The sequence below is a fragment of the Crocuta crocuta genome, unplaced genomic scaffold (assembly GCF_008692635.1).
Source record: "Crocuta crocuta isolate KB4526 unplaced genomic scaffold, BGI_CrCroc_1.0 scaffold95, whole genome shotgun sequence".
Classification (NCBI taxonomy): domain Eukaryota; kingdom Metazoa; phylum Chordata; class Mammalia; order Carnivora; family Hyaenidae; genus Crocuta; species Crocuta crocuta.
The window spans coordinates 9811274-9825109 of record NW_027530971.1 but is presented as its reverse complement, the minus strand read 5'-3'; the positions used below and the strand labels follow the sequence as shown (position 1 = coordinate 9825109).

The 13836-nt window shown below is 43.3% G+C and overlaps 1 protein-coding gene across 3 annotated transcripts in view; it reads left to right on the top strand.

The window, feature by feature from the left end:
• The window catches only part of ASTN2 (astrotactin 2), an 881037-nt gene that overhangs the window by 851576 nt on the left and 15625 nt on the right, over nt 1-13836 (top strand). For all 3 annotated transcript variants that reach the window (XM_077769932.1, XM_077769931.1, XM_077769933.1), the window contains one exon: nt 12073-12173. In XM_077769932.1, coding sequence (XP_077626058.1) covers nt 12073-12173 — 101 coding nt within the window. The remainder of the gene's footprint in view (nt 1-12072; nt 12174-13836) is intronic.

The window sequence follows — 13836 nt, the reverse complement described above, 5'->3', positions numbered from 1 at the left end:
CCTGAAATTTTTGAACTAAATTAGATAAATTGCAGTTGATTAACGAGAAGAAGAGAAAAAGCAGGTATTACTTGTTCGTTTTTCTTATCACCAGTTTTTAAATTATTGAAGTATAGTTGACATACAGTGTTACATTAAGTCAGGTGTGCAGCATTGTAATTGAGTGATTCTTTACATTACTCTGTGCTCACCATGGTAAGTGTAGTCACTGTCTATCACCATACATCATTACAATATTATTCACTATATTTCCTGTGCTGTACTTTTCATCTCCATCACTTATTTATTTTATAACAAGAGCTTTGTTCTTCTTAATTCTTTTCACCTTTTTTGCCCATCTCCCCAACCCCTCCCATATGGCAACTACCAACTTGCTCTCTGTACTTATGAGTCTGTTTCTGTTTGTCAGTTTGTTCATTGATTCTGCTTTTGCCTTTCTCTGTATGACTTATTTTGCTCATTAGGGTAATATTCTCTAGGTTCATCCACATTGTCACAAATGGCAAGATTTCATTTTTTTTTTTATAGCTGAGTAATATTCCATTGTGTATATGTACCACATCTTTATTCATCTGTTCTCAAGGGACACTTAGGTTACTTCCATGTCTTGGCTATTGTAAATAATATTGCAGAAACTTAGGGGTGCAAATATCTTTTAAAATCAATGCTGTGGAGCACCTGGGTGGCTCAGTCTGTTGAGCATCTGACTTTTGATTTCAGCTCAGGTCATGATTCCAGGGTCATAAGATCAAGCCCCATGCCAGGCTCTGCACTGAGTGTGGGGTCTGCTTGGGTTTCTCTCTCTCTCCCTCTGCCCCTCTCCCCAACTCATGCGCTCTCTCTCTCTCTCTCTAAAAAAATAGCATTTTCATTTTCCTTAGGTATATATTCAGAAGTGCAGTTACTGGATCATATGATAGTTCCATTTTTAATTTTTTGAGGACCTGCCATACTGTTTCCTATAGTAGCTGCACCAGTTTGCATTCCCACCAACAGTACACAGTGCTTCCCCTTTCTCTACATCCTCATCAACACTTGTTATTTCTTGTCTTTTTGATACTAGCCATTCTGACAGGTGTGAGGTGATAATTCATTGTGGTTTTGATTTGCATTTCTTTGATGATGAGTGATATTGAGCATCTTTTCAAATGTCTGTTGGCCATGTGTAAATCTTTGGAAAAATGTCTATTCAGATCCTCTGCCCAGTTTTTAATCTGATTTTTTTCTTGGTGTTGAGTTGCTTGAATTCTTGATATTTTGGATATTAACCTCTTATTGAATATATCATTTACAAATTTCTTCTCCCACTCAGTAAATTGCCTTTTCACTTTGTTGATGGTTTAACTGTGCAAAAGCTTTTCAGTTGGATGTAATCCCAAGTGTTTATTTTTGCTTTTGTTTCCCTTGCCTGGGGAAGGGAAAGAAACTGAGGCTCAGAGACATGGTGTGATTTGCCTACATACCCAGTGGCTGAGCTGGGGTTCTAACTAAACAGTATGAGAAACAGTGGCCTTATTACCATGATACCCTCCAGGAGGATTGCCTTTGCCCAGGGTGTTGATTTCAGGAAGCATTGCTTCCACTTTATCCCCCCACCAAGCACTATTCTAGGTGTTTTTCATGTTATTTTGTTCTTAAAACAATCTGTGAGGCAGATATTGTTAATTCCACTTTTTACACATATGGAAACCAAGACTCTCAAAGAAAATAGGAACAGGAAATAGACAGCTACGATATAAATTCAGTCCTTCAGACTCCCAAGTGCAGGCCTTGCTCTCCCCACACCCGTTCCTCCATCTGTGGGAAAACAGTGCTCACAAATCAGGTGGAAACTGAGCTCAATTTGAAGTAGCTAAGAACCATCCTACCTGTCATGTTGCCTGACTTAATGTCCAAGGATAAATTCAGGTTGAAGACCTCTGCTTGGCCTCCTCTCCTCTGAGTTTGACTTTGGCCAAATGCAATTTAAAAGGCAATAAGGAAGAAGAGAAAGACTTCAGGGTCAGACATGGGAAGGGGGTAATGCTGGTGTTGAAAGGGGATGATGGCTGATGATGGTGTCGCTGTACTAAGAGCTTTTCCTTGTCACAAGTTGGGAACATGGAGTTCATCCTCCTAATAACCTCCTCCAAACTGTGACTAAAGATCCAATTGGGACAAATGAATAGTTACTAGTTCTATCTGTTTGGAAATGGCACTGAACTTTGAGTTGAGAGACCTGTGCAGGGGCTGAGTTGAACTATCTGTATAGCCTTAGAAAAGTCAGTTCAAATTTCCATGGCTCATTTGCCTCCTTGTAAAATGGATTTAATAATATACACCCCCTCAGGCAGTTTTAAAGAGAACAGAAGACAACTGTGTAAAAGCCCCCAGCACAGTGCTCTGATACAAAGTGAGTGCCCAGGAATTGTGTGTGGGATCTCTAAGGCACTTTCACATCCATAATGAGCATTTGGTCCTCACAGCACCCCTGTGGGGTTTGATGTCAATAGATATCTGAGCTACAGAGAAGTCAAATAATTTGGCTAAAGCCACATAGCTAGTTAAAGACAAGGTTAAACCTTCAAATCATCACCTCTGTCTCTCAGTGCAACATACTTCTAAGCTATACTTACCTGCAAAAAATTCCTATAACTGTAGTCATTTAAACATTATTGTCTATAGGTGGGTGTTATAAAGACTGTCCAGTATATAATAAAGATATAAGAAAAAGGCCACAATATGCTTTAAAGATCCCAGGAATACAAATTGAAATGGAATCATGGAATAATAAGGCATCCATTCCTTGATTTGAAACCATAAAATTAGTCTGTGTGTGCTTTGCCCTAAAACAACCTATTAAAAGATGAACATTCTCAGTGCCTCTGGGTGACTCAGTTGGTTGAGAATCTGACCCTTGATTTTGGCTCAGGTCATGATCTCATGGTTTATGAGATGGAGCCCCACATTGGGCTCTGTGCTGATATCATGGAGCCTGCTTGGGATTCTCTCTCTCTCTCTCTCTCTCTCTGCACCTCCCCTTACATGTGTGCTCACTCTTTAAATAAATAAACTTAAAAAAAAAAATGAACATCCTCCAGCTAAGAGCAGTGGTCATTCTAACTGTGTGTTATCATATAGTCCACTCCCTGGAAAAAGAGAAGGAAAAGAGAGATGAGAAAGGGCAGGGAGAGACAAGAATAAGAAAAGGAAGGAGAAAAGAACAGCAGTGAAAGCTAAGTCAAGTGCTGACCTGAGTCTTTCTTTCAAAAAGGGTCAGGTTATACTTGGTAGGTGAATGAATGAGCTCAATTGGACCTTTTACTTAGTTTTTGTATGTTAAAATCCTTTGGCTCATTCACTCCTCTAAGGCTTTCAGGGTGGGGAGTATAAGGATTGTCCCCATTTTGTGGGGTTATCTTTTGGTAGGAGAAAAATGAGATATTTTGCAGGTGGTTGACATTCCCTGTAAGGTTGCCACTGACAGGCGATCCCGACAGTCCTTGAATGCCTATCCAAGGCTTTAGCCCATTGTTTTAAAGAAGGTAGGAAGAACACATCAAAAGGAAATGGAAGGGCAAGAATGAACTTTTATTGAAGTGCTCCTAAAACTGCATCCCATTTCTCCTTCACTTGACCATATCCTTGCTCTTCTGTGAGCACCTGGAAAGCACAGACCACACTCTTCTCCCCAGATGTTCCTCCCCTGCATAGTAGAGTGCCAGACACCTAGCAGGTGCTCTACTGGCCTCCTAATCAGGCCTTAGACTAGGTCATTCTGAAAGGAGAAACCAGGACCAGAGTCCTTAATACCATGACGGTCTCTGTGCTGGGCCCTGGAATTAAATATTTATGTTGGCAGAACAAGTTGCCAGCCCAAACTGGGATATTAAAAGATTGGTTTCTAGTGCTAGGGAGTAGGTGGGCTGCATGTGGAGCAGAGCAGGGAACCATAACAGGCCCCGGCTATTCATTCTCAAGCCTCACTTTGATACTCTGGACTGAAGAACAGAGAGATTTTACCTGATGGCCACCACCCAGCTAGGGAAAACTTTGGATATCTGAGTTCTGGATATCCAGAACTATCACACTATCCTGCCCAATGCCCCCATTTTGCAGGCTGGGAAACTAAGAACAGAGACAGTAGAACTTGCCCAAGGCCACCTTGCTTATTCAGTGTCTAAACCCAAACTGGAGTCCAGATCTTCAGCAAGCAGTTGTGACATTAGACCTGGGGTGAGAAGAGCTGTGTGACCCTGGACAAGTCATCTGAACCCACTGAGCCTGTCTGTAAAACAGGAATGATTTCTATCCCTGGCATCAAATGAAATAAACAAAATGATTTTGTGTTAAGTACTGTCATAACTCTGGATCAGGGGTCAGCAGACTTTTCTCTAGAGGTCCAGATGGTAAACATTTTAGGCTTTGTGGGTCACGTGGTCTCTGTTGCAATTACTTAGCTCTGCCTTATTTACAGAAACCTGTGGCAAACCAGATTTGCCCCACGGACCATGGTTTGCTGACCGTTGCTGTAGATGCTTGGAAGTTTAAGTTACTGTTGATGATGATGTCATAAATGACCCCAAAATTTAGTGGCTCAAAACAACTTATTTGATTATGCTAATGGATTGTGTAGGTCAGGCACCGAGACAGGGCATGGCAGGATCAGCTGTCTTTGCTTCATGAACTCTGGAGCATCAGCTGCAGGGATGGGTGACCTGACCATTTGGGCTAGAATTACCTGAAGGTTCTTTTGCTCATCCAGCTAGAGCCTGGTCTGGGATGACCTGAACACGAGGACTGCTGACATCAGCCTCTCCTTCCCTGTGTCCTGGCTTCCTTGCTCCAGGGTGCCCTGCAGGTGGCTGGATGTCTTGCATGGAGGCTCAGGGATCCAACCAAGTATGTTTCAGTGAGCTAGGTAGAAGTTGCATAGCCTTTTATGACCCAGTCTCAAAAGCCATACAGCAAGCATCCCTTCTGCTGTGTTCTATTAGTCAAGACATTCCTGAAGCCACCAATATTCAAGGTGAAGAGACATAGAACCCCCATGTCTCAATGAGAGAAATGCTAAAAAAACTGGGGAGGGAGGCTCACTTTTTAAAACCATTCTAGAAGACACTAATAATTTAAACACACACACCAAATAGTGGTGAATGCTTAGTTAGCACTTAACCCTGTGCCAGGCAGTGTACTAAGTACGTTATTCCTCCAACATCCCTTTGAAGGAGGTGATATGATCATCCACACTTTAAAGACAAGATACACTAAAGAACAGACAGGTTAATTAACTTGCTGAAGGTCAAAAAATGTAGGTTGTACAGCCAACATTTGAACTCAGGTAGTCAGGCTCCAAAATTGGTTCCAACCGTGAAGCTCCACTTCATCGTGATCATGAAAATGAGAGTCCTCTTTCTACGACTAGAGCAGAACTGGATTAAGAACCTGAGTCTTTGGGCAGCCCAGTGCCTAGTGTCCTCCTGCCAACAACTAATTAAAAACATTATTGTACACCTCCTCCAGGTCCAAACTGTTCCGTGCCTTTTGAGTAGTCCAAGAAAGACATATGACACTTGATTTCATTCATAAGAGACCTAAGATGTGGGTGATGGGATTGAATTCTGATTTAATTCTCACAATGCTGTGAGAAGGGAACCTTTGTCCCATTTTGCAGATAAGGAAACCAAGGCCCAATGGTTAAGTTGTTACTTGCCCGGTTGCTGATAGAGTCTAGCTAGATTCAAAACGGGAGCAGTTTGATATGAGTCCCATGCTCTTTGTGATAGACTGCAACGGAGAAAGATCTGCAATGAATAGTACCAGTTCTTTTACAGGATAAAAAGATCATCAGTCCCTAACATATCAGATCTAGCCTATCCTTAGAGGCGATCTTGGTTTAGTTTCATCACTGCAGAGACAGGAAACTAAGACCCAGAGAAGGTCAGTTAAGTGTCCCTGACCATCCAGCCAGAACTGGGACTGTTTTTCCCACCACCCTGACTGCCACATTGTGCTGGGAATGGCGGGGAGGGGAGTGATGGTAGGTTGGGTATGTGTGCATCGGGGATGGGGGGGTGGGGTTTAAACTAACGGGAAGTTGTTTGCCAAAGCTGCGTGGGGGGAAGGAGCATTTTACAAGACCAGGGCCTCTGGCCTGGAAACATCTGTTTCCCTTCAAATCAGCGAGGAGACTTTTGCCTCCCCAGAATGCCTAAATCATGTGGCGGCTGGGGAAGAGCAGGCGTTGGCCTGGAGACTTCAAACGCATTCTCCCGTACTCTTGGGGACCTGGTCCTGATGTGGGCCTCTGGGGCTCTATCCCAGCTCTTACCCCCTGTCAGATCCATGAGAAGCTCTCACCGCCAATTAACTTCTCAGTTTCATTCTCTCACCCCTGCTGTGAGGGGGTCTGGAGGTCTTGGATGGGACCAACAACAGCTTCCTCTCCACCCAATCTCCTCTGATTTCCACTAGGGCAACTCACTCTGGATGTTGGGGGGAGAGGTCAGAGCCTTGAGCAGCGTCATAATAACAATATTATTGATGATAATGCCCACAACTCTCTCTCCCTGAATGTTAACACATGCCAGGCATCATGGTAAGCACTTACCCACATCTCGCTTTATTCTACCACTACTGTATACAGTGGATTTTGGTATCATGATTCCTATTTAATAGAGGAGTAAATTGACGCCAAGTCCTTACACAGGTAATAAATAAGGAGCTTAAATGTAAAACTAAATTGTCTGATTCCAAGGTCATGCTTTTAGCCCTTCTGTCATCTAATCTCTTATAATGGCCTTTCAACCAAATCATCTTTTGTTCATTTTATAGATAGGGAAGTTGATTTCCAGACAAGGGTGCTGCTCCTTCATATTTGACTAAGTCATTTGTTCAGTCTGTCATTCAGTCTCGAAAGTACTTGCTAAGCACCACATGATTTAGGTGTCTGAGCACCCAATGTAAGTGGGTGGATGGAGATGGGCAAAGCCATATTCTGGTCCTGAAGATACATAGTCATGGGGTCAAGAGAGAAGTGTATGAAGGGCGCCTGGGTGGCTTAGTCGGTTAAGCGTCCGACTTTCGCTTAGGTCATGATCTCGCGGTTCATGGGTTCGAGCCCCGCGTCGGGCTCTGTGCTGACTGCCAGCTCAGAGTCTGGAGCCTGTTTCAGTCTGTGACTCCCTCTCTCTCTGACCCTCCCCTGCTCATGCTGTCTGTCTCTCTCTCTCCCCTAGAAATAAATTAAAAAAAAAAAGAGAGAAGTGTATGAGCACTTGACGTAATAATGCAGCATGTGCTATACAAGGGCACCATGCACTGCACAGAGAAAGGTTTACTGGAGGGGATGAGGTTTGATTGATGCTTCAAGGACAGGGTGTAAAGGAAGGGTCAAGTGGAGAAGGGGCAGGATGGCCCAAGACAGAGGGTGTAGCATGTGCAAAGGCAAAGAGGTAGAATCCATGTTCTGGACCCATTAGCAGTTGAATATGGTTCTGCTATGAAACAGAATAGGAAGCAAAGATTCGTAAACAAGACTGGATGTATGGCTGGAGTTTATTTGAAGTTCAGTGATGCAGTACTGTCAAACCAATAAAGATCAAGGAGCCGCTGGGAGCCTGTGGTAAGGATTCTGGACTTTTTCCCTAGGGTGATGAAGAAACATTGAAAAATACTTTGCATTTGAGTAGTCAACCCCAAGGCACTTCCCCACACATTGGAATCACAATACACTGAAACCATATTGCTTTAGACAGCCGAGAGCTCACAGGCCGCAGTGTGTGGAAAACCTGGGACATGAACTCTGTTTGTTTACTTTCTTTGTTTTAATTTAAGTATAGTTGACACACTATATTACATTGGTTTTAGGTGTACAACAAAGTGATTCAACAACTCTCTTCATTACACTGTGTCCACCACAGATGTAGCTACCATCTGTCACCATGCAATGCCATTATAACACCATTGACCATATTCCCTGTGCCCTACCTTTCATCCCCAAGACATTCTTAGCTGGAAGATTGTACCTCCTACTTCCCTTCACCCATTTGTTTTATCCCCTTCCATCCCAGTCCTCTGACAACCACCACTTTATTCTCTGTATTTATGGGTATTTCTGTTTGTTTGTTTGTTTTGTTTTGTTTGTTTCAGGCACCTAGGCCAGTGTTCTTTCCCCTAAAGCAAAGTGGAAGGAGGGAACAGCAAGGATTTCCATCTAGAGTTTCAGGTTCCTAAAAAGCTTATCCCACTTCATCCTTGGAGCCCCCTCTTTTGTAACAAAAGTATCCCAAAGGTGTAGTTGGACCTAAGTCAGCCAGTTATACCAGAAGCAGTCTAGTGTGTAGAAGAAGCGCTGGGGGAGGAGTCAGAAAATCCAGGGTCTACTCTGAACGAAACGGGAGTAGGTCCTTATGTAAGAATCTTTCCTCCCTGGGCCTCTGTTTCCCCACCTGTAAGTAAATATATGGACCTTGGTGGTGGCTCAGGAGTTCTAGTTCAAACTATTGGTGGATCTCAGCCTGCATCCGTGGACAGAGAGAAGATGAAATAACTGAGCAGAAGGTAGTGGGCACCCTTCTGGGTCCCCTGAGAAACACAGAGGTCCCGCCTGTGCCCTCTCTCAGCCTCTCCCTGCTTTCACTCTGCTCTGTGGGTGTGTCCCTNGGCCGCCACTTTCTTCCTCTCACAAAGAGCCCCTCCAAGCCCTGCCTGTCCCCTAACAGCTTTCAGATGTGTCTCTGGAACAGTTCTACAATTACAGCTGAGACAGGCAAGAAAGCGCTTGGCCTTGTGACTTTTGACCCAGGCCTGTGAGGTTGACATCTTCCTCTTTCTCCACCCCTCTACCCCTGCTGGCAGGGTGGCCTGAGGCTTCTTCCATCCTGAGGCCTCCACTGACACATTTGGTTACTCTAATAACACAAAGAGAAGCTACCTTTCAGGGAGCAAAGACTGGGCCAGGCCTGCTCCATCATTGTATCATTGAGTCTTGATCTCAAACTTGTGAGAGATGGAGAGTGTCACCCTATTTATAGAGACTGAGGCCCAGAGAATACTCAGCCAATAATTGGGGAAAGCAATGATTTTGGTTTTTATCTACCTAGGTTTTTATAACTTAAAAATCTAAGACTGCTTCTTCCCCAAGATGTTATTCATGGTGCTTGGCTAAGCAGAAAGGTGACCCTGGACCCTCTGGGTGGAGGAAATCTATTGCTGAAGTACCATGAAAATATAAGTGGTCAATGGGAAAGCAGTGTTTAAAATTTTCTTCCAACTCCTCATGCTTTGAGGCTAATTCACATGTTCTGTTTGCTCTGTCCTTCCGTGTTTCCCTCAGTTGAAATGCATCTCCTCTTCTCCAAGGAAGCATTTTTTTTAAAATGTGTATTCTTACACAAATATGTCCTCTTGAAAGGGTCTTTATGAAAATCTGCAGCAAGGCGCCTGGGTGGCTCAGTGAATTAAGCATCCAACTCTTGATTTCAGCTCAGGTCACAGTCTCACAGTTGTGAGATTGGGCTTCACACTGGGTATGGATCCTGTTTAAGATTTTCTCTCTCCCTCAGCCCCTCCCCACCCTCAAAAAAAAAATCTGCAGCTTATAAGCCACTGCTCATTTATCACTCTATGTAATCTTTGAGATAGTCATACATTATCTCTACAATTATCCCCATTTTATTGATGTAGAAACTGAAATTAAGGAATGAAATGGTCAGAGGGGAGGTGCCTGGCTACTCAGTTGGTTAAGCATCTGACTTGAGTTCGGCTCAGGCCGTGATCTTCTAGTTCGTGAGTTCAAGCCCCACATCGGGCTCTATGCTGACAGTGCAGAGCCTGCTTGGGATTCTCTCTTGATCTCACTCTCAAAAATAAATAATTAAGCAAACTAACTTTTAAAAAATTATAAAAAGAAATGATACGTGGTATGCTCAGGTTCATTCATTTACTCAAATATTTGCCAAGTGCCTACCATAAATACCCAGTACTGTTAAATGCCTAGGATATCGTTGTACTCAAACCAACATATACACCCTCTGAGAGCTGCAGGCTAGGGTTTGGATCCTGCCTCTGCCACTTTCTAGATGGGTTGTTGTGTGGGTAGTAACTGCTTACACAGTGTTACCCAATACTGCCCTTACCTTCCTACTTTGCCACTTGCTTATTCTTGTATCCTGTAGTTTCCTTGTGATCTTTCTTCTAACCCCTCTGCAAGGCTTCTCAATCGTTCCTCACCTTGTGTAGCACATAACATTGTACGTTCATCCACACTGCCCCATGAAATTGGTAGCGCCTCTTTATCAGAGATGCCTGATACAGAGAGATAATGTGAGCACAGAGAAGTGAAGTGACTTGACCAAGGAAGTAGAATGGAATGTGAACTTAAGCCTAGCCATCTTCAGGACCTGGCTCCTTCCTCTGTCACCACTACTTCTCTTTTTTATTTTTTACTTTTTTTTCATGGTTTTTAAATTTTATTTTGAGAGAAACAGAGACAGAGCATGAGCAGGGGAAGAACAGGGAGAGAAGGAGAGAGAGAATCTCAAGCAGGCTCCACGCTATCAGTGCAGAGCCAGATTCAGGGCTTGGTCTTATGAACCATGAGATCATGATCTGAGCTGGGATCAAGAGTCTGACGTGTAGGGGCGCCTGGGTGGCTTAGTCGGTTAAGCGTCGGACTTTCGCTTAGGTCATGATCTCGCGGTTCGTAGGTTCAAGCCCCGCGTCGGGCTCTGTGCTGACTGCCAGCTCAGAGCCTGGAGCCTGTTTCAGTCTGTGACTCCCTCTCTCTCTGACCCTCCCCTGCTCACGCTGTCTCTCTCTCTCTCTCCTAGAAATAAATAAAAAACATTTAGAAAAAAAAAAAAAAGAGTCTGACGTGTAACCCACAGAGCAACCCGGGCGCTCCCCCACTGCTTCTCTTGACTGAAATAGTACTGGGTGTAGTAAGCCGTAGAACTGATCTCCACGCACAATGTTCAGATATAACAGGAGGAGAGAGATAATGCTCACACCACAGTGCTATTGATCTTATACCAAGGGCATAAGCCAAAATCCCAGAAAAGTAAATGAATAGATAGGTTCTTTCTGAAGATGCGGCCAAAATACCCCATGTTTAGGCCTCTTAAGACATATATTTTAGGTATTGGCCCACACTTTCTTACCCTTGCCAGCACTCCAAGCCAGCTAATGAAAAATACAAGGTGGAATTTAGATTTGACACTGTGGATAAGAACATAATCTTTGTTTGTTTGTTTGTTTTTGTTTTGTTTTGGTTTTGGCTTTTTTGTTTGTTTGTTTTAGAGAGAGCTAGCGAGGGAAAAGTGAAGATGGGAGAGACAGAGAGAGAGAGAGAATCTTAAGCAAGCTTCACACTCACCATGGAGCCTGATGCAGGGCTCGATCCCAGGACCCTAAGATCACGACCTGAGACAAAAATCAAGAGTTAGATGTTCAACCGACTGAGCCACGCACGTGGCCCAAGAACATAATCTTTGGATTCAGGCAGACCTAAGTTCTGGTCCTCTGTCATTACTTACTTACCATGTAATAATAGGCCAATTACTTTACCTCTTTAGGACCAATGTCCTTATTGGTGAAATGCAACCATAATACTCAGCGTGTGTAGTATATGAATAAAATACCTGGTGGCACATAGTTAATGCTCAGTAAGTGTGCGATGGATGAGTGAAAGAATATAAATGAATATTTAAGTCGTGCAAGACACCATTGAGGTTCATTTCTGAAGCCCAGGACTCAGACTCCTCTGTCCCAGAGTAACTGTGAGATCACAGAAAAATATAAAATCTAAGCCTCAGTTTCTTCATTGGTGAAGTGCAGGTGATAATAACCCCTACCTTCTAGGTTTGCTTACGTGTAAAATAAGAATAAGTATAGAGTGCCCAGCAGATGATTTGTGTCCAATAAATGTTATATACTTGCTATATTTTCCCCAAATCTTTTCTCCTGCAGCCTATGCATCCCTGACTTCTATTGACCATTACTTCCATACTATGATTTTGTATTACTCCGTACAACTTCCAGGGCCTTCTCTAAAGTCACAACCCAGTGCTCTGTTTTCTTGCTGTGCTGCAGGTTCACTCTCTATGCCGTGGATACACGAGGGAGGCACTCAGAACTCAGCACGGTGACCCTGAGGACGGCCTGTCCACTGGTGGATGACAACAAGGCAGAAGGTAAGTGACCCATGTCTTTACTTCCCAGACAATTCTCATATTTCCTCTAAGTTCTGCACCCAGAAATTAACCTCCACCCCTTTCCTGCCATATACACGCATTCGCACAGAGAGAAGAAAGTGAAAGGACTAAGGGAACAGGAGGGACACAGAGATAAATTAATCAACACCGTAAAGGAAATTGAGATTATCCAACAATATCATAGTCAGTGGAAAGACTTGCCCCTCTTTCGTAGAGTTTGTCTGTGTTCTGATTTAGAGGCAAGGATTGGTAAAGATTCAGGGCCCCGTAACACTATCCCACCCCTTAGGCTTTTGGGAGACCAGTCACTTTTTCCCATTTCAGTCTGTGCCAGAGCTGGCATATCAGTGACAGTAGAAGACCACTGCACCTACTATCATTAGCTCATCATAGCGCACATTCCCATCTGGTCCAGAGGTGGCCTCAGAATACTCAGCGTAGAGCTACAGTCAGTGACTGTGAGTGAGAGGTAGCATGCAGGATTAGACTTTTCTGCTGCTCCTGGTGCATGAAGTTGTGAATTTCAGATAAAACACCTAAAAACAAGTAGAACCAGTAAGTCACATCCACCTTGTACTTAGTTCTTCACCAACACGTAGATATGGTTTCTACATCAGGACTGGCAAGAATGTAATGGTGGCTCATGAGTCCTGGTGATTCACTTCAAGTTGAGCAAATATTTTCTAAGCACTGGTACACAAGCAATGCTCTCCACCTTTTAGGAGTTCACATTCTAGGAGACAGAGAGACGTTTCTACAAGTGACTCAATAATAAGCCCAATAATAAATGCTTCGTGTGGTATCAGACAAGACAAGATAGTCCTTCTAGTGAGGAGCTATTGAGTCTCAAAAGTGAGGGGATTTGAGATGGTTTCCTTGTCATTTATGATGATGATTGTTATTATTTTAAAATAACATATGCATGTGGTTTAAAAAAAGAAAGAAAAATTAATGCCAGGGTGGAAATAATGAGAAGTAAATGCTCCTCCCATCTTAACCCAAGTTTCCAAGATTCTTCTAGAGGGAGTCACCATTACCAATGACTTATATATAAATTTTGATCAGAGTCTTCAAAGATGAAAGAATGGTCCTTCCATTCAAGAGAGAAGCCCATGATGACTTCAAGTTACATCGGTTGATAGGAATAACTAAAGGAGTAGAAATTGCTGTGAATGGCAAGCAGAAGAGTCTGGTTTTTCTTTGAAAGATTTAAGAAAAAAATTTGTAATGATTATTTTTGAGAGAGAGAGAGAGCACAAGTAGGGGATGGGCAGAAAGAGAGGGAGACACAGAATCTGAAATAGGCTCCAGGCTTTGAGCTATCAGCACAGAGCCCAGCGTGAGGCTCAAACCCATGAACTGATGATGACCTGATGTGAAGTTGGATGCTTATCCAATAGAGCCACCCAGGTGCCCCTCTTTCAAAGATTTTTGAATGTACACCTGTTATACCTGATCACAGAACTCTGTTAGAAATATTATAGAAGGGAGGTAGAAGTAGACTGGCGAGATGAGCCCATGGCAGTTGATTTAAGCCTCTGCATTTGCTTGGAACTTTCTGTTCCATCATGGGCACCAATGTTTGTTGATACTGAAGCTTGCAAATTATGAGCCTGTGTTGAATGCTTTACATTCACTTTTT